At 35.3% G+C, this 21202-nt stretch overlaps 1 protein-coding gene across 1 annotated transcript in view; it reads left to right on the top strand.

The window, feature by feature from the left end:
* The window catches only part of SEC23IP (SEC23 interacting protein), a 25999-nt gene extending 4797 nt beyond the window's left edge, over positions 1–21202 (top strand). The window contains 18 exon segments of the mRNA XM_062580614.1: positions 378–910; positions 2358–2541; positions 3532–3725; positions 4056–4145; positions 4721–4838; positions 5397–5486; positions 6036–6177; positions 7193–7401; positions 8109–8227; positions 8767–8937; positions 9246–9341; positions 9508–9714; positions 10352–10507; positions 11261–11363; positions 12795–12977; positions 13830–13992; positions 17849–17949; positions 20673–21202. Coding sequence (XP_062436598.1) covers positions 378–910; positions 2358–2541; positions 3532–3725; positions 4056–4145; positions 4721–4838; positions 5397–5486; positions 6036–6177; positions 7193–7401; positions 8109–8227; positions 8767–8937; positions 9246–9341; positions 9508–9714; positions 10352–10507; positions 11261–11363; positions 12795–12977; positions 13830–13992; positions 17849–17930 — 2840 coding nt within the window. The 3' untranslated portion in view covers positions 17931–17949; positions 20673–21202.

Genomic DNA, 21202 nt, shown 5'->3' with positions numbered 1-21202 from the left:
TCTCACAGTTTCATACGGGAGCAAATAGATGGAAAGTGAATTCAAATGTACACAGTGGGTGGTGTGATAAGCTTATTATATTTTTCATCTTGCTGTGGAATGCCTCTTATTTCCAAATCTTAACTTTTGCTGCCTTGTCTGTGTATGCTGAGATTTATGGTCTGTTTTAAGTTTTCTTGAAGACTTGATATAATTCGTTGCACTTTATGGCATATTTAATTTTTAGGGATGTAATTTATAAGCTTTAATACTTTTGACTTTATGAGGACTGATAGTTTCAAAAACAGTTCATAATGTTAAAGAACATCTCTGTATTCTAAATGATTCAAACCTCTCAGGACTTCTCTAGTGACTCACTTCTTCCTCTTTCCCTCAAGATGATTCTGCAGATGTTGGTGAAGAGGACAGCTTCTTGGGTCAGACTTCTGCTAGCCCTAGTCCACCACAGACTTTCAGCTATTTCTCTCAAGTACCTAGCAGCAGTGATCCATTTGGAAGCATTGGGCAGCCACCCTTAGCAGATGTTGCACCACCTGTTGGAGCACCAGCCTTCTCCAAGCCTCCACATTCTCTTCCTCTGGGGTTGGAAGATGGGCAAAATGCTTTTTCCCCTCATATTCCCAAGACACAGTCCTCTTACAGCGCACCACCTACTTCACAGGTGGGAATCACTGCTTATCAGACTCCTCAGCAGAGCTGCCCTCCACCTGCAAATGTTTCTGCTCTTCCCCATGGAACATCTCAGCAGGGATATAACCCTTATCGCCATACCACCTTGAGTAGCAGAGCTAACCCGTACCTGACTCCACCACAGCTGCAGCAGAGTCATCCTCCAGCCCAGTCTGTTCACCCACCACCATCTATACCACCAGTCCAGATGTATCAAGCACCTCCAAGTTCTTTGACACAGGTACATGAATCATTCCTGACTTGTTGATAACCAGCATAAAATTAATTCAGGTATTTTCTTCTTCAAGTTGCATCTTTTTTATGTTACTGTTTTTTTCTAATTGCTTTCCCATATTTTATCTTTTAATGATACTTTTTAAAAAAACAAAAAAAAATTTCAATCCATTTCTGATAGCAAAAGGTTTTTGCTGGAACTACCTTGGAACTATTGCTTTAGGAAAACATCTTGATCTTTGAAGTGAACATATCCTAAGGCGCATGAGCTATTGGTTTCAGTGGCAAAGCCGGGTCAAGAAGTTCTGTTGCTCTTTTCTGTCTGTGTACCACAGTTGGCTGCTGTCTCTCAGCTGTGCCTCTACATTGTTTGTGCCTCTGTTGTAAAACAGGTCATTCATTCATTCATATGTAGGTTAAAAATTATTTTCAAACTGTTTTTGCTGGTGAAGCCAGCACTTTGTGAAATCATGGCTTAAGTCACACAAATTACCAGCAAACCCTCTGAAACACACCAGTTGAGAATTTTGTGACGTGAATGTATGATGTAAATCTCCCATCTTTTCTTACATTCACAGCAGCATTATTAAAATCTTACTACTTATCTGTACAACCCATTCAAATTATAATAACCTGGCAACTTTTCCATGTAAACAACGACAACAAACATTTTTGTTTTGCCTAAACTTTCTTGTTCCATTTGTTAATAAAGAATAGAAAAACTATATTATGACAAAAATTTAATGAAGACAGTAAGACCTGAACAATCCAGAGTTTTATATAAAAGGATTTCAGAACCTCTGAATGTTTGATTTTTACTTTGTGTAATACACTATTTTTTAAAAAATGCAACAAACAAAGAGGTTTTTATTGCTGGCATCATTTGCAGTTTTCTTTCTGAGGGATTGTTGTACAATTGCATGAAATCAGCTCTGTGTAGAATATGATTCCTTTCAAAATCAATTAATTTTCTTGAATTGCTGTGGCTAAGGTCAAGTTTAAAGATTGCTTGTCCCGATCAGTTTGCAGAAAGGTGGCTTTTGCTGAAGGGAACATAGCTAATTTTAACAATATCTTTATGGAAAATAAAATTATGTATTGTTGTATAACTAGAAGAATGTTTTTATTAAATTTGGCAGCTTTAATAAAGATGCTCAGATTGACTTCTGCAACCTAAAACTAGTAGATTTTCTCTTTAAACAGGCAAGGAACTAGACCATGAGAGATTTTAGATATTTTTGTGATAATAAATTCATATTCCCTTTTTAAATTGAAAAGGTATGAATTTCTAGAAACATAACAAAATAGCCAGCTTGTCTATAAAACTTTCAGACTAAAAAGCTAATGTTCTCTTAAAAAGTGTTAGAAGTTGAGAGTATTCTCTATAACAAGGTATAAATCAGTTCTGTAAAAGCTATGTGAGACTGAGATGCTAAGATCATGTGTATTTTTAGTTTCCACCATCTCAGGCTTCCAGGCCCACAGGTCCACTGGTCCAGGCACCTCCTGTTTTGCTGCAGAACCAATATGAGCCCGTTCAGCCTCACTGGTTCTACTGTAAGGAGGTGGAAGACAAGCAGATATGGATGCCATTCAGTCTTCTAGATTCTGTAAAACTAGAGGAAGTCTATAACTCTGGTAAGTTATGAAAATCTTAACTGTATCTCTTTCAGAGCGAATGGGAAAACGGAACGAATGGGGAAAAATAGAGAAGAAACAAACATACTTCAATTTTGTCACTTGTGAAAAAGGGACAGGGGACTATAACATGTTAATATTTATCATGAAGTTGCATATTTGCCACTTACTCAGTTAGTCTCTGTGCCTTGATACATTTTCAAATAGAACCCATGATTATTGTTTTTGTTTTGTCTTATTGTTACATCATGGTAACTCTGGGATAAGTATTCAAATTTGGGAGTTGTTTGAAGCTTCTTTTTGTTGTTGTTGTATACATAGCCTATGAAGTATTTCAGGAGCTATGCAATGGTAGATTGAGAGTCTAGAGAGATTCTCCCTTCCTGTTTTCCTATTTCTTAGCTGCTGTAGCTTTCTTTACCACCTTTTGTGGTCTGTTTTTACTTCTAAGTTCTTTCCTTGTGCTTATATGGTACTTGAGTAGTGTTCTTCCTGCAAATTTTACTCTTTGTTATATAGACAGGCAGCTATAGCTTGCTGAATCTTTTGTATCTTTGAGGGCAGCTGATTGTATGGCTCAGTTCAGTAATATATTTTCACTTAGTTGTCAGTCTATTGAGTTCTGTAAGTGGAACAAAGTAGAATGGGGGGAAAAGTACCACAAAAATTAAGTCTAAAGAAATTGTTTAGAATTAGAACTTTGAGTAATTTGCATGTTACTTAATTTCACTGTTGAAATTTACTTTCAGCTATCACTTGGAAAATGTACACCATCTTTCATATGAAAATGTGTAAATGCAATGCCAATTATTCAAGAAGAAATAAGAAACATGTTTTAAATAGAACTTAAAATTCTATTCCATAGTATAAATGTTTGTCTTAATGGTTTAATGTTGGTCACAAAAGTGATTGGGGAAGGGTTGAGAGAGGAGGAAAAAACCAAAAATGTATGTGTTAATATTGTAACTGAGTATGATATTTGTGTTGTAGTCCAGCCTGATCCTGAAAGTGTGGTTTTGAGCACTGATGGGGGACGCTACGATGTGTACCTATACGACAGAATGAGAAAGGCTGTTTATTGGGAAGAAGAGCCTTCTGAAGTGAGACGATGTATGTGGTTTTATAAGGGAGACAAGGATAGCCGGTTTATTCCTTACACTGAGGATTTTAGTGATAAGCTAGAGGTTAGTATTACTTTTGCATAAACCTCATGAAGAATTTGATAAGTCTTTATATTTGTCACCTGAAATACTTTCTTTTGTCTCATTAAGATGCTTTTCAGAATGCACTTTCTGGAACATAAGGAAGCAAGTGCTAGAAAGTGGAGTGGCTGGAGGCCACATTGCTTATGCATAGGTCCTGCATAGCTGTGGAACACAAGTTGGTTTTTAGGTCATGTGATACTTTTGTTTAAAAATATGTAAATTATAAATTTAACTTTTTTGGCCTTGTGCATTGTCTGTAGCTTGTATGAGAAGACCTACTGATTTTATGTAACCTGTTTACTGTTTCAGGCAGAATATAAAAGGGCTGTAACTACAAGTCAATGGCATCGGCGACTTGAATTCCCAAATGGGGAGACAATTGTTATGCATAATCCTAAGGTAATAGTTTTAGGTGATTGGTTCCCACAGAACGAAATAGAAGTGAATGATCAGATGGATGCAAGCATAAATTGAATGCAGTGCTAGCCTTGCTTGGAATTTACTTATTGATTGCCTTGGATATCTCTGCATTAGAGATGATAAAGCTCATAGGAAATGATAGAGGGGGGAGAGGAAAAAAGATTATAAGAGATCATAAGCTTATACATTTAACTGCTATTTGCTTCCATGTGGTATAATGTGATTAAAAACCAACACTTTCTGAAAGCTGAGAAGAGAGGAGCCTGAATAATGCTTATCCAAAGAATCAAAATTGTTAATTGGAATTGCACAGCAGGCCAGCCTCTGCAGCTAGTGGTTATTGTTATTTTGGTTTCTTAAGTCTCTAATTGCTTTTCTTAAACTAATGACAATTATCTGTGTTATTTCTGAGTCTACTTTCAGTGACACTGTCACTGCCACAGGATATATCCCTAGGGTTTTCTAAGGCTTTTATTTATTCCAATATTTTCACACTAACTGTAAAGATTGTAAGGTTTTTGGTATTTACAGTTGAACAATGTATTTTTCTTCAGGTCATCGTTCAGTTCCAGCCCTCTGCCTCACCAGATGAATGGGGCACCGCTCAAGATGGGCAGGCAAGACCAAGGGTAGTAAAACGTGGAATTGATGACCATGATGAAATTCCTGATGGTATGTGAATAGTGTATGTGAATCCGCAGTCTGAACAGTCAGTACAGTTCCATACAAAAATTGGACAGTGGCTGGAGTACAATGTGCTGTTTGTATCTGGAGTATGAAGATTAAAGTTGCTCATTAGGCTGCTTGAAAGACTTGTTTTCCTTTGTCCTCTATATGAAACTTTACACACTGATGTCCACCAACCGCTAGAGAGAGTAAATGTACTTGTGTGAAATAAGGATAGCCAATGGAAGGTTGTATGTAAAGCTTCTAGTGTAGTAACATATGTTAAGGAAATTCTGACATAATATTTAGAAAGCATAATGTCCAGAAGCCCAAACTTAGTTTGGGAAGGCAGATAATAAGATGCTTGACTGATGAGGGTTTTTTCTTTCCGTTCTCTTCATTCAAAGAAATCTGTTGGGCTAAGTTGTATCCTAAACCATGTTATGTAAAAGACTTTATGAAGCAGTGTATATTACTATATTATTATATACTAATGCCTGACACTAAACAACACCACTGAAATACATATTAGTACTCTGAATCTTTTATTTTCTTTTTTAATAGGAGAAATGTCTCAAATTGACCATTTAGTATTTATGGTTCATGGCATAGGTCCTGTGTGTGACTTGAGATTTAGAAGCATTGTTGAATGTGGTAAGTTTTTTGCTTGTTTAGCAGGTAATTTTATTCTTACCTGCTTAAACTGGGTTTCTGAGTGTTTAGATAAGCTTGTTTTAAATAATATGGAAAAACTGTCTTCACTATTAAGAAATTCAGTTTCTGGTAAGAATATTTTCCTTGATTATTTTCCAAAACCAGGATCTGCTTTCTCAAACTTATAAGTTTAGCTGTTACTATTAGTTTATTAGCATTACACTTGCAGTGATTTTTTTTTTTTTTGTAATACACTGCAAAGCAATTGAGCAAATTATATCTTAAATTGGTTTCTAACTGATGATCTGTATTCTTTGTGAAGAAAATCATGTTTATTCATGGATTGAATTGCTTTTGTTTTGAGAAGTAGAAGTTTACTGGGAAATCCACATTTTTTTCATTATTTTTCTTATACCTAAATAAGTAATACATACAAAGATTTTTCTACTTGGAATTCTCTTCCCTTTGTATTTTGAATGAATATTTGTAATTAGGTGTCTTATTTGAATACGATTATGATCACATTTTCATTACTCTGCTTCTTCACAGTTGATGATTTCAGGACTGTCTCTCTGAAGTTGTTGCAGACTCACTTTAAGAAATCTTTAGAGGAACATAAAATCAGCAGAGTGGAATTCCTGCCAGTTCACTGGCATAGTTCTCTGCATGGTGATGCAACAGGTGTAGACAGGTGAGTTTTTTTTTTTAATGCTACAGACACTATAGAAGCTGCATTTTGTAGATTTTATAGAAATAAATAAAAGAAATATACATACACATGAACACAGACTTTTTTTCTACATTTTCATGAAAGCAACTGATGCAATTGGTAACAAGGTCACAGAATCACAGAATGGTTGAGGTTGGAAGGGACCTCTGGACGTTGTCTAGTCCAACCCCTCTGTTCAAGCAGGGTCAACTAGAGCAGCATGTTGCACATGATCGCGTCCAGGCGAGTTTTAAATATCTGTAGAGATGGAGACTCAACAACCTCTGGGCAACCTATTCCAGTGCTCTGTCACCCTCACAGTGAAGTTTTTCCTCATGTTCAGACAGAACTTCCTGTGTTTCTGTTTCTGCCTGTTGCCTCTTGTCCTGTTGCTGGGCACCACTGAAAAGAGTCTGGTCCCATCCTTTTGACACTCTCCCTTGAGATATTTGTATACATTGATAAGATCCCCTCTCACTCATCTTTTCTCCAGGCTTAACAGACCCAAATAATATATGAATAAGAATTCAGGTTAACGTTAAAGTGTTGGACTTGGAATTCAGGTTAATACAGAAGTATAATCCAACTAATGTGTAATGTTTGTAATTCATCATGTTTTCTTTTCATTCTGTTAGAACCTTTTCCTCCCTCCCATACTTTTACCTTCTGTTTTATATGGGAGTACTTATTTTTTTCCACTTCCTATGTTCAAAAGCTCTGTGTTGAGGGCAGTGTTCCAGCAGAGAAGAGATTGTCAGGCATCCCTTCAGCCTGAAGGGAGGAAAAAAGGTGGTGTCAGCACTAATAGTAGCGATGGTAGCACTAATATATGAATGTGTAACAAGGCCAGAAAATTTTTTCTCTTCTAATGCCTGTAGAGGGCGCACATGCAGTATTTAGATTTTGTTAACTTTTGAAGTGACAGGAGTGGAACTGCAAAGTACTTACCTGCATTTCTTTAAAGGCATTCATACTTTTAATGATTCTATATTCCTAGGAACATTAAAAAAATCACTTTGCCAAGCATTGGACGTCTGCGCCACTTCACCAATGAAACGCTCCTTGACATACTGTTTTACAACAGCCCCACCTACTGTCAGACAATTGTGGATAAAGTAGGGCTGGAAATGAATCGTTTATATGCACTCTTCATGAGTCGAAACCCAGACTTCAAAGGAGGAGTCTCTGTGGCTGGGCACAGTTTAGGTAATTCACTAAGAAACTGGCTTTGCGTAAAAACAGCATTTCTACACTAAAGAAAATGGAACCTTCATTAAGCTTAGGGCTAAAGTTAGTGGATAGGCCATGGCTATCTTTCAGAATGTTACTGACAAAAAGTCAAACAGCTCTCAGCAGATAAGTTTATAAAGTTTTGAGAGAAGGTTAGTACTTCTCAAGTGCGTGTATTGCTCTTCTGCCTCTCTCCCCCAGTTCCTTCATGAAGACTTAATATTTAATTTGTGTTTAGAAATTGACATGGTATCTGTCATCTTGTTAGATGGGTAACTTTTGTGTCTCAGAAACACCCTTAGTAGAAGAAAAGTAGTTTTTGGAACATATTCTAAGCATTATAAAGAGATACAGCTTATTGGTTTGGGCTGGTATTTTTGTTCTAATCTGGCAACAGACTGCAGTCTAAGATGGTGAGGAAAGATGGTTTGGTCATGGCAACTGTGTAAAGCTATTTCACGTGAACCAGAAAAAAAAGTTTTTCTTTTTGTTGAGAATTATCAAAGTTAATATACATATACATATACATATATATATATATATATATATGTATTTAGTTTTAACTCAGCAGTCTTTTTGATCAATCCGTACCTTATTAGTACTGTCTCATGTATATCTTGCTTAGGATTTATGGACAGGAAAATCTGAAATATTTTCCGAGGCAACTTAATTTATTTTTCCAGGTTCCTTAATTCTATTTGACATATTGTCAAATCAGAAGGACTTGGCTTCATCAGTAGATACTGGATCTTTCTCTGGTGTCAACGGGACTGTAAAAGATGTGGCTGTTCATGATAAACAGGTAAACAAGCAAATTAACGATACTTTCAGTAACTTTTTATTAAGTTGTCAATTTTTTTTAGCAGAAACACTGTTGCATGTTCTGCAACAGTTGTGTGTACATTTAAAGTATTAATGGAAATGTGCAGTTTTGTAAATAGTATGTCTTGAGAATTGGCAATGTTTACATTTGTGGTTCTTGGCCTTTGCTTTGACCTGTTGTAATATGGAGAAGTAACTTGATCTTAACGGTATCTGAGTGGAAGGGAGGAGGCATAAGAAGGAAATGATCTGTGTTCAGGCTAGAAACTGGTACTAGTACTTTGATTAAAAAATACTTTTGAATTATGTTATAAAACTCAAGGATCGTACTGTCTCTTTTTTAAAAAAAATGTTTTTCAGGTGTAATATTAGCATAAAATCTGGTATCCTCTGCATTAAAATGTGTATAAAATCAACTTAAATACTAATGCTATTTTTAAGAAAAAAAAATTTGCCTGCTGCTTATGGACTTCTTTACCATCCAACAATGTGATTCTGTTGCTGTGCTGTCTTCTTAAGGTGGCAGAAGATACCAGTTCCTTGGGCTCCTCAATTGCAACTTCCGGTGATGACCTTTGTGAGCCTGAAGTAGATGATGATGTTCCTACTTTGCAGAAGACTCTGGAAATGCTTAGTTTGTCAGAGTATATCAGCACGTTTGAAAAGGAGCGAATTGATATGGAATGTCTGGTATAATGACTTTCAGTTGACTTTTGGGGATGGCCAAGGTGTGGAGGGGATGTTTTGCTTTAGAGGTTAGTGTATGATGAGTCATGAAAGTAGCTGCAAAGGTTAATAATGTCTGGTATGAAGACTAAATGTTATGTGACTTCATTTTCTGAACTGTGTTATTCTTGCATATGACTTTTATCTTTTAGTAATTTCTGTTGGATTATAAAATACTTCTCTAATTCATAGGTCTTTCATAATAAGCAATGATGATATATCTTACTAGACAAGTTAAAAAGTATATTTTAATTAACTCTTTTTTTTTTAAGCTGATGTGTACAGTTGATGACTTGAAGGAAATGGGGATACCTCTTGGACCAAGAAAGAAAATAGCTAATTTTGTGAAAGAGAGAGCAGCCAAGCAGGTAAATGTTTTTTTCAGGAATGGATTAAGAAGTTACTAAGCAAATATGACCAACTCTTTTGCTCTGGAGAAACTTCTGTTCTTTAACAAATTTAATTTCACAGCTGCATTAGAAGAATTTTGACAACTGTGAATTAAACTTTCTTTTTTGAAAACTGTCTTGATAGGAACAAAAGAAATCAGCAGCCGAAAAGAAGGCAATGCAGGTTGCTATGCTCCAAACTCAAGAAGCTGCCCAGAAAGCAAAAGAGGCTATTACTCCTGTCTCTCCTTCAGAGTCTGGTCGGCTGCCCTCAAAGAGGAAGCTTCCAGTTGGTGCCTCTGTTTCCTCAGTGAACATTGACTATGAATATTTTGAAGTTGGAACTGGTCAGGTGAGACTATATAAGTTTAAATGATTCAATTGGCTTTTGTTTTGTTTGTTTGTTTTAATTTGTCTGTTTTTAATATGGACGACTGTTCTCTCAGTCATTGTGCAAAAGTTATGTTTATGTGGAACTTTGCTCTTTGAGAGGAGGGAGGGCTGAGTTAAATTACTGAAAAGCAACGTAATCTAACAAGGATGGCACTGCAAGTCTTTTTTTTTTTTTTCTTTCAGCAGTGAGTGAGCTGTAAACAAAGCTTTATTCTGAAATCAGCTGTGTGAACGCTATAGTACTGAATAGTTCTTTGGTATTTAACGTGGTAGGCTCAATTGACCCATTTATGCTGTTATGTTTAAATTTTGCCTGAAAAACTCAAAAAATCAAACTTTTAAGGCTAATTGTTAAATGCATGTATTTTTTTTACTTAAAATTTTCTCAAAATACAGGAAAATATAAGAAAACTATCTTAATACTATCTTAATTTATAGGAGAATTGCAGCGCGGCTAAAAACTGTGGGAATATGCGTAGGTATCCATGAACATGTAGTTGACTTAACCCACATCTAAATTTTATTTCCTAGCTAATAATTGTATTAACTAGCTGACAGTTCTAAAAAATTATTTTTCTAATTTCTTTGTGTGGTAGGTTTCTGTGGTTTACAGTGCATTAGACTTTGAACCAGATATTTTTTTTGCTCTGGGTTCTCCTATTGGTGTATTCCTTACTGTGCGAGGAATAGAGAAGATTGATGAAAAATACAGACTTCCTACCTGCAAGGGATTCTTCAATATATATCATCCAGTGAGTAAGAAATACTTTAAAGATTTGATTTTAGCTAATGTGGATGATGGAAATACAGAATACCAAGCCTCACCTTCAGAGCGTTCTATCTTCTTTTCCTGTCCATATTTTTCCCAGAATACTGGCACTTAACCCTAACTCTTCTAAAAGATATAACTGAAATGTGTGATTATTCCAAGTATTACTGAACCTCACTGCAACAAAAGTAGGGCTGGCTATAGGTTCGTTATCCAGAATGATGGGTTGGCTTGATAATATTTACCCTGTTAATTTTTCAGAGCTTAAATGATATTTTTGTTAATTTCAGGTCATTCTTGTAGATGTTTATAAGGTAATTGTATTTGAGCTATTAGCAAGACTGTTCTGGGGTTCTCGGTAGACTGGGAAGTATAGAGATCCTTACCATGTTTTTTGTAAATACAATACATTTGTCCTCTTCTGCCTTGTCCTGTTTACTGCTTATAGTGACATGTTGGGAGAAACCATCAGAATGTGAGATTTTTACAGCTTTTCCACTATTTCATTCCTCTCTCAGAATATCTTCCTGTAGGAGAATAAGACCTAAATAGCTAATTGTAAGATTATATAGGTTCATTAAACTTAATGGTAGTGAGTTAAGTTTCTGTGAACGGAGTTAGAATCCAAAAAATAGTTATCTTCGCTAGTAATCACAAATGGGTATTTTTCATTAAGAAGTAAGGATTGACATTTATTTATCTAAAAAAAATATTCTAATGTATTGTTTCTTAACAGCTTGATCCAGTAGCTTACAGGTTAGAACCGATGATCATTGAAGACATGGATTTAAAACCAGTTCTTATTCCACATCATAAAGGCAGAAAAAGACTTCATCTGGGTAAAAAGAAAACTTAATTCATATGTGTACCTCGTTGCTAAATTATTCACGTGATACATTAGAATGTTACGGAATCTCATGAGACTAATGAATGCTTAAGTTCCTGGATATCTAGCTGATATGTTCTCAGAGAGTCTAAAATTAACAGGGAGTTGGTCCCAGCCCTGTAAGTTAGACATTCATAATTGCATTCAGAAATAATAATTCTAACTAAGGTCTCCAGGTTTAGCTTGTAATGAGCAGTCCCATTTGGAAGTTGCTGTAAATCACTCATCCTTTTCATCTTAATTTCTGAAAATGAGAGACAAATTAAACCTGTTGGATTCCTTTACCTTGTGTGTAGTGACCTCTATCGTGTGTTCATCCAGTCTCTGTCTAGTATTGTTAGAAAAATGGAGAAAAAGCCGGTTTCATAGCCATTGGCAGGCAAGGATTGGATTCTGTTGCATATTTGCACACATCAGAGCAAGATGACAGACTCTTAAATGTCACATACTTAAGGAGCATCAGTTCTGCTATTCACTTGACATTGCTATTATTGTAGAAGTTCACAGAGCCCTCTGAAAGCCTGTTTTCAGGCGCTTGGAATGAAATTTTCAGGCACTTGGAATGAAATTCTGCAGCATCTGTACTTTAGAAGGGTAGGTTAGAATGAATGTTTTCCTAGTTTAGTCGAGATACTTGCTAAAGAATATTTTTTTCACAGCTCCCACCATAAATGTGCATAATAGAGCAAAAATATCTATTGCTCTTTACAGAAAAACTGACTTTTCACTGATGTGAGTAAATGTTTCTGCGTTTAGTTTCTACAAAGGTCTGAGCTCTGATTTTTACAAAGCCACATGGTTGTAACCTGCTTCGTAAGTTTAATATGAAGAGTTCTCACTCACTCATAGGTTCCCGCCACTATTGAATGGCAGGTCTGTTACTTCTGAAGCAATTACTGAACTGCAGCAGGATTACAGGCTAGAGTTGTCTGGGAAAACTGTTTTGAGTTGTCTGGGATTGCTTCTCTTAAAAATTCACTACTACTGCAGAAGTCATGGGCAGCAGTTCAAGTCTCTTCTCTTGTACAGTAGTTTGAGATAGATTCCCTGTACTTCAGTGCAAGATGTTGGGAGTGATTCTAGGTGGTGATGTGAGGGACTGGCTGGTATAGACACCTTTGGGTGATCCTTCCCTACTTAGATACTGTCAGATTATTTCCTCTGATTGTAGGTATTAGCTCATCGTTGCCTTATCTAGTGAGAAATTGTTCCATATTTATTGCATACCATCTAATCTTTTAGACGAAATAGAGATGTGAGAAGTGCGTGTGCATAACATAGCAGGTCTGTTTCTCCTAATAACTGAGATATTTGTTAAACAGTGTTTAATTTTTCCCATTTTAGTTTAATATTTTAAATCCTTTTACTATGGTGATCTTTTTAGAGTTGAAAGACTCTCTCTCTCGTATGGGATCTGATCTGAAACAGGGTTTTATCAGCTCTTTGAAGAGTGCATGGCAGACCCTTAATGAATTTGCACGTGCTCATACTTCAACTCAGCTACAGGCAGAACTGGAGAAAGTAGCTAACCAAATAAAAGAAGAAGAAGAAAAGCAAGTTGTGGAAGGTATGTAGACATGCTGTTGGTTTTATAATTTATTGATCTCGGATTAGAAGACACTTGAGCCTCCTAGTGATTGTTCAGTATTTATGGTCGTGACCCTGTTAAGCCTATGTTTTTTCAGAATATTGATGTTAAATGTAATATCTGTGGTAGCATCTCTGTATTTTTATGAAAGTAAATGTTAACAGATTTTATTGAAGGATAATTTGCATAATTTCTCAACTCAAGTTTTTATCAGAAGGGCAGGTTTCTAAATCATTGTTTTCTTTCCTCTAAGACCAGATTAATACAAATAAAAATTTGTGAGATTCGTTCTTCTAAATAATGTTCTTCTGAGTAATGGTATAAGTTAAGAGCATGTGTTTTAACAGAAATAAAGTGCTGCTGAGGAAAATCTACTAGTGATACCAAGGGCAGGCTTGGCAATTCTGAGTTACCTGTCAGTGTTCAGTAACGCCAGCTTTGCCTATACCTACAAAGAAAAAAACTTCTCTCGTTTAAACTGAGACTAGTGATGAATTCTGTGCAAGTGGGGTGTGTAAGTGGATTATTTCAAGTTATTTACTTGTAGAATGACTGGATCAGTCTGTGTATGGACACAGAGGTTTGCTTTATAAATTGCTGAGCTACTACTTTATGAGCTATTCTTCAGACAAACTCCATTTAAATGTTATAACAGAAACAATACTTTCGTTCCAGTAACTATTTTGATTTGTGCAGTGGTATGCTAGTTGGTGGAGGCTATTACTGTCTTACTGCAATCACTTGGAAATTATGATATAGAAGATAAGTGGTATTCTTAAACCTGTTATCTTAAATCTTAATCCGTTTAAATCTCAAACCTTTTAATTTTAGCTGAAAAGATCACTGAAAGTCCAGACCCTCCAAAAGATGAAAATATCTTAGTGAAGGTTGGAATGCTAAATGGAGGACGTCGTATTGACTATGTTCTACAAGAAAAACCAATAGAAAGCTTCAATGAATACATTTTTGCTTTACAGAGTCATTTGTGCTACTGGTGAGAAATATCTGTGATTCTTGATTTTCCTGTGTAACTGTATATCTTTAACTATTGATGATTGCTATAACTGCTGGAGTTGTTTCCTGTCTTTAGTATTTTATAACAAAAACTTAGATTTCTGTCAAAAATCATGCGATAATGCTTCACTTCAGGAACATTTTGACGGAAATAGATGTTTGGGTTTTGTACATAAGTATTTTCAGACTAATACAGAAGAGTGAAACATTTACTGAAGGACTATCCTATTATAAAGCTGCAAAAATAGAAGTTGTTCTAGTTTTCAGTGTGTATGATTTAGGACACTTGAATTTTCTTGGTCTTTGTAATCGTTGCTATATCCTAAAATACCACATTTTTGATGAGGATATGAGTGTGAGATTGTGTCACTTAATTGTGAAATGATCTCTCATTTGAGAGGACATTGCCTTCCTGCACAGGTATACTGTGCGCATAAATCCATCGTATTCTGGACACCTAATTATTATGTAAATGGGATGATATAAATATTAAGATAAAAGTATGATGTATTTGTCTGCTGGCATCTCCACGAGGAACAGTTTCTTCAAAACCTTGTGGGCTGTGGAAAAGAAAACTCTGAGCCTCCTCAGGATATGTTTTACTACTGAAATGCTGTCTTCAGGTCTCAATAGAAGTCGCATTCAGAAGTGCCCTAGCATATAGCAGTAGGGCTTGAAACATTCTCAGGCAGTCATCTAGTCTAGCCTCCTACTCAGAGCAGAGATTGTGAAATCTTTTCCAGTGCTTCAACCTCCTTAATGTCTAACTTAATGTTAAATGTTGCAATAACTTTGACTTGCTGCTTAATGCATTGTCCACCATAGACATTGAGAATGATGTGTTACTATCTACCCTGCAGCAGCACTTTTGTTATGATTTAACTTAAATACATTTTTCTGCTATTTTCTCCTCCTATATTGGCTAAGATCTTGATTTAAACTTTATTCTGAAGCTGTCTAGAGCCTCTAAAATGACCTGTTTCTAGTGTCTTGTTCGGTATGGTTATGCTTTATATTAATTTACTAATTTATTTATTTTCCCTTTTTTCTTTGGAATGCTTTTTTTTTTCCTTTCTTTTTTCTTTTTTTTTCCCCTCCCTTAGAATGCTAATGGAAAGGAGCTTTTAAAGCTGGAGAGAGATCTCTAGGTTGTTGCAAACTTTGGATCTCCTTGCTAGCGTTCTGTTACCTTGAGAAACATTTAGATAGTTCCTCTGAAAATATATTATTTTACCTAAATCTGATAGAATGGATTTCTGCTTTCTGTAACATCATAATCGTTTATCAGCTCCAAACTGGAAAAGACAAATTTCAACTTGCTTATTTAATTAGTTCTTTTCCCTCTTGAGGCTATCTATTTTTTTTGATTGAACAATTCCATTTCTGGCTTGGGTTATTTTTTGCTGGTGATATATTCTTATTGTGTTCTGCTTAGTTTGTGTTATTTTAGAAGTTTTGCATACTTCTCTTTTCTGACATTGTCCTAAAATGTCGTCTTCAAGATGTCCCACATAGATTTCACTGTTGTGATATAGTCCTCTTTTGCAATCAAGACATTGCAAGGTGTTACAATGCCCCCTTAAAATCTGACACTCAAAACACATGCTTTTAGCGATAATCACGTGCAAAACAAGAAGAATTTTTTGAGCATTTTGAAAACTATAGCTTTTTTGAAATAAAGTCTTTCCTGAAAATTGCATTAGACTAGAGTATGTAGTAAAACTTTATTCCCTCTTCACATTGGAATGAAATTTCTCGATATTGATGTTCTGCCATCAAAGTTAACAAAATAAAGCAGGGGGAAAAAAGCCATAATGGATTTTCCTTTAAAATTTGAATTTACTATTTGTATATAGTGATTACTCTTTCTGTAGAGTAATTTATAGAAGAAGCAGATTTTGATATCTTAATGTGTTCAGACCTGCAGTGCACCATTGCTTCATCAGAATCTGGATTTACTTTCTTTTTTTTGACTTTAAGTGCTATATGCTTTAAATGAGAAATATATAACTTGATTTATAGGAAGAGCAATAACTGTTGACCCATTGTATTTGCTGTTATGTATTGAGTTGCTCTTTTTTGGTGTATCTTAATCTTGTGCTTCTTACTGCTTTCAAAAAATTAAGCATACATAAAAATACACAGGATTTGGAATGGTAGAGTAGAAGACATATGAAGTCGTATCAAATACAGTTTATGCATAATGAATGGTAAACAAGTTTAGGGATCAATTGGTGACTTGTGGGAAGGTGCTGTTGGGGGGTATGAGGGTGTGTTGTGTAGGAGGGGGGGAGTGACTTTTGTATTTCAGTAAACAAAGTATTAATCTATTCTGAGTGAGTATGACTGAAGTTCTGTTGTTGCTTTCTTAATAATACAGGCACAAGCAGCTTATGGCACTTGTTAATAGATGCTGAACAAGTGGCTCTTCACTATGGAAAATTGAAGTCATTTACATTATTTCTGAAGCATTCAGTAATAGGCATTTTTCCAGAGGCTAAAATATGGTATTCAAAGCACTACCTGAAAGATCTGTTAAGAGTTAATATCACTTACTTTGTTAAAGATCAGTAATTCCCCTCAGTGGAGGGGATTATCAAGTCTGTAGTGCAGCATTAAGCATTGCACCCTGGCAGAGCTTCCGTATAAGCAGTCAGTGACCCAGTGGTGGCAATGCTGTTCTGCAGGTACAGTGGAAGTACCTTCAGTATTTACTGTAGAACAGGGAAACTTTTCCACAAGGTGGCAGCCGATCATTGCCTGGTCTTCAGGCTTGCTGTTCGGGGCAGGAAGATTAGTTTTTGTCATTCAGGTAAGGAAAATAAACACAATGGTTCCTGATCCAAGAACTGAGCTTTTAAGATGATGTGGAGTATTGCTTTCCTGTGTACTGTTATACATCTTTTACCCCTAGTAGGTAATATTCCAACATTTTTTATCATTCCTAAAGTAAAAATAAAGGGTGGAACACACAAATATGAGAGGGTTCTTTGTAAATACCTTAAACGAAATGATTTGTACATTGAGGAAAATGGAGCTTCCATGTTGAACCTTCTGCTTTGTATTACCTGTTTAATATGGGAGAATATCAAGAAATGTGGTTACTGTCTCCGTGCTCAGTTGAGGAAAATACTTGTAGTCCCTTAGCTTGCATGTCTTGTTTTAACTCTGTGCTGTACTGTTGCTCTCTGTAAATGTTTTTCATGTTTTAAGGATCAAAGTTCTCATTCTGTCTCCTTTGCTGTCTCCTGATATGATTTCTCTTGAAGTGACACTTATAATCCAGCAGCTCTTACAGCTGTTAAAAATTATGTTTCACTTCATAATTTGAGTCTTTTTAAATTGGCGTTGTGTGTGTGTGTAACATGTTATAGACAAATAAGAAAATGAAGCCTGTGCATGTTAAATTTGAGTTTAGATTGCCTAAAACTTTAATTTTGAAAAGAAAAGGGAGAACACTAACTTGGAAACATGTAACTTGGATTATATGAATTCTTAAATGGTTTGAGAACTTTCTCATTTATGGTGGTAAGGAGGAAAAGTTCTGAAAGAATATTTAACATATTAAGCATTATGGAAAACAGACAAAAGAATTGCAGTAGTAGAAGGTAAAGTATAGGCTAGGGCTGACAGCAGAGTTGATATAAAAACTGATAAAGTATTGTGGTTTGAAGGAAGTTGGTAGAAGCAAGGTCACATGTCTGAAAGGTAAGGACTAGGGTGATAGGTCCTACAAGCTGTTTAGAGAGTTGGGATTGGATGAAGTGTGCCTTTACAGGAATTAGAATGCAGACAATGTAACACCAAAATAACACTTTCTTTTTAATTATTTGTAGGGAATCTGAAGACACTGCCTTGCTATTTCTCAAAGAAATATACAGGACAATGAATATCAATCCTGAACAGCCACAGCATTGATGTATAGATATACGAATTTGTAAGTTTGTTTTAATATAACTTATGTGTTCTGTCAAATTCAACTTAAACTTAGGTCTCTTTACTTTTCCTGTTTCTTCTAAAATTTATATTATGAAGCAGGCAGCTGCAAAGTGTCATTTTGATATTGTGGAAGAACTGATTTTAATTTTAACTATGAGGGAGTCTTCAGGGTCTTTACTTTCCTTTTCCAAAAGATATCTGATGTTAGAGGCTTTGATAGGAGGTAATAGTTACCAGTACAACTCTCTTTATAGAAAATATGATCTGTCTTCGCTATGTCTTCTCCATCAATCCAGTTGTACATCGATTGTTCAAGTATAGGGAAATTTAGTGATATTGGATATGATGAAATTTTATTTACAGTGCAGCAGTACAGTGCAGTGAAGAACACCAAGAGTGTTCCAGCATTGTAACATGCAAGTTGTAGTATTGGCTGATTTCTGGTTGATCAGTTGTGTACATATATGCCTGGGAAAAAAGCAGCCTTTCTCCTAAGAAGCAATTAAATGCTGATCTTGATAAACTACTGAATGAAACCTTTATATATGTCAGTATTTTATGTTTATATGGCTTAAGATTTCAATAGAACAAGTAGAACGTTGTAGCATGGAAATTGGTTCACTTTGAAAAGAAATTGAATGTACACTATTGAGTATCTTAAGTCTAAAATATACTTGCAGATAGTTTTATTTTAAGCTGTGTGTTCCCTAATTGAGCATTTGTATGGTACCAGTTTACATCACTGGATCTTGTAGATAAGCCTGTGTCCTCTTTTGAGAGGAAAGGGGAAAGAAATAACACCACAATACCTTTTTGGAATTGCACAAAGTAGTGTTTGATGCATTTCTCCATTTTCCAGAAGAATTGATAATGGGAAGGTGTATAAATACCTAGTATGAAGGAAAGTACCTTAATTCTTCAGATGAATGTTATAGATACCTCTGTTACTGTACAGTTCTAATAGACTTCTGTAATGGAATGCTTCTGATGGTCTATGGATTAAAATAGTTGCATAGAACAGTTCTGCTACTATTCTTTTATTTCTTTGTGACTGTTCTGGGTGAAATAGTGTGAAACTCGCTGCTACGGAAATAACTTTTCATGTCCGTGGGTAGTGGGAAGTGATAATTTATCACTACAAAATTAGGAGCAGGTTTGTTGCTTAGCTTTAGCAAATGATGGAATAACTTTTGTTTTTATTTTTAAGAGCTACCCAGAGCATTACTCACAAGGTCTATGGTTTTATCAGGAAGTCTTGCAACAAAGCGCAGTCAAGGATATCTGTAGTTGTAATATTATCAAGAGTTTCTTACAACTTGTCACAGTTCTTGCTTGGCTGACTAGCATTTGACACCAGAATTCAGATTCCAGAGGTTTAAATTGTGGGGTAGCTAAGGCCCTCTGGGATGCATTTAATGGAAAATGGTATCTTGGGAAGGCTGCAAGACCACAATCTTTTTATTTATTTATTTATTTTATTTTATTTTTTTAAACACAAGCACTATCTCCACACACACTATGTAAAACATTCTTGCATGTCTTCACTGAGAGGAGAGATTCTCCCTCAGGGGTGGACAGCAGTCAAGTTTGGTTAAATCCAAGCACTCATCCTTGGATGAGTGTTATGTAGCTTATATGGTTTCAAGGGTATGTGGTATGTTTTTTTTTTTTTTTTTTTTTTTACCTCCAAGTCTAAAGGGTGGCCTTATGAGAGTAGTGGATTATTCTGCATTATCTACAACAGCAACATCCGTCTACCCATCTAGAAGCATCTATTTATAACTTAATCTTAGCTAAAATTACTTATGAATAAATTGGTTGCCTTAACAATTGGTGATTAGCTCCTATATTAATTTATTCACTGATTAAATAGTCAAAATCATATTAAAAAAACCTTGAATTTTTTTGATTTTTTTTTTTTTGAGCATGAGTAATTTGACTTGCTTCTTCTAGATCATCTTGAAGCTGTTATTTGTGAAACATTTATACTTTCTAAACAAAACCTTGTATATTAAGTGTTTGGGGCAGCTTTTTTAATAAATGAATTGAAGACATTGTGCAAAATATTTCCATTTCTTGTATCTATTTTAAGTATATCTTGATTGAAAGGAAAATTGAAAATAGTACTATATTTATGTTGAAGTTATTTTTTTCTTAAAAAAAATGACTCTTGACAGTTTTCCGTTATTAAAACATGGACACAACTAACAGCTTATTCTTCTTACTATAGTCAAAGGAGTATTTTTCACTGTGTTGGTTAGAAGAGTTGTTTAAGACTTAATGTACTTTTTTTTTTTCTTTCCCTTTTCTTTTAGCTTTGCAGTTATTTTTGGAGACCCCACTGGCGGGGGGAGGAGGGAGGGAAGAAGTACCAGCGTATTAAAGCTCTGATGTATGAATTAGAACAATTTTATTTCTATCTCTAAATACTGCAGGATAACCTGTACCATAAGTTAAAGACTCCAATTATTAAAATGTTTAGGGAGTGATATCTTCTGAGCAGGAGATGTAAGCTCCTTCTCTTTGAAACTGTATTTACCTTTTTGTGCCTGGAAAAAGTAGATTTAATAACTTCTTTTTATTAATGGAAAAAGTATACGGTTTGTTTTTTAGATATTTTTCTGTCATTTTGAAACTGAATATTGGCACGTTTCATTTTTTGCAAAGATAGAAAACTTGATGGTTTCACATGTGTTCATGTTCTCTTTTTTCTCTGCACAGCCAAACCTGTTGCTCTGACAAACCTGGTCCTTAGCTACAGGGGAAGGGATAAGAGTGGGACTCTTCTCCTGCCAGTCCAGAACTCATTTGGATTCTGCTGCCTTGTGTCACATGAAGCAAAATTAAATTTTGAAAAGATCAACACCATCATTCAAGGAACAAATAGAATGATACGATTTTGGTCTTAAATCGGTTTAATTGTACAGTTGCCAAAGATAGTGATCACTGAAGAAGTATTTTTGGCATGCAAATAATTTTCTCCTTTCTCCTATCTTAGCTGATTGTCAAATGTGTTGCTATCAAGGCAGCATGTCCTTTATTAAAAAGGACTTGTTGAGAAACAGCAATAACCTGCTTTCCTTGAAACACCTGTTGATCTATCTTTTAAAAACAAATGTGAACTGTAGTTATAACCAGCTTAAATACAAATTACACGAAGCTGTTTATTTACTAAAAGCTAGCAACCAGAATCATTTTCTTACTATTGTAAGTGTCGTATGGAGATTTTATAAAAGACCTTTTTAAGCCTC

The sequence above is a fragment of the Rhea pennata genome, chromosome 7 (genome assembly GCF_028389875.1).
Source record: "Rhea pennata isolate bPtePen1 chromosome 7, bPtePen1.pri, whole genome shotgun sequence".
Lineage (NCBI taxonomy): Eukaryota > Metazoa > Chordata > Aves > Rheiformes > Rheidae > Rhea > Rhea pennata.
The sequence above is the reverse complement of the archived record's forward strand: the minus strand, read 5'-3'. Positions and strand labels throughout refer to the sequence as shown.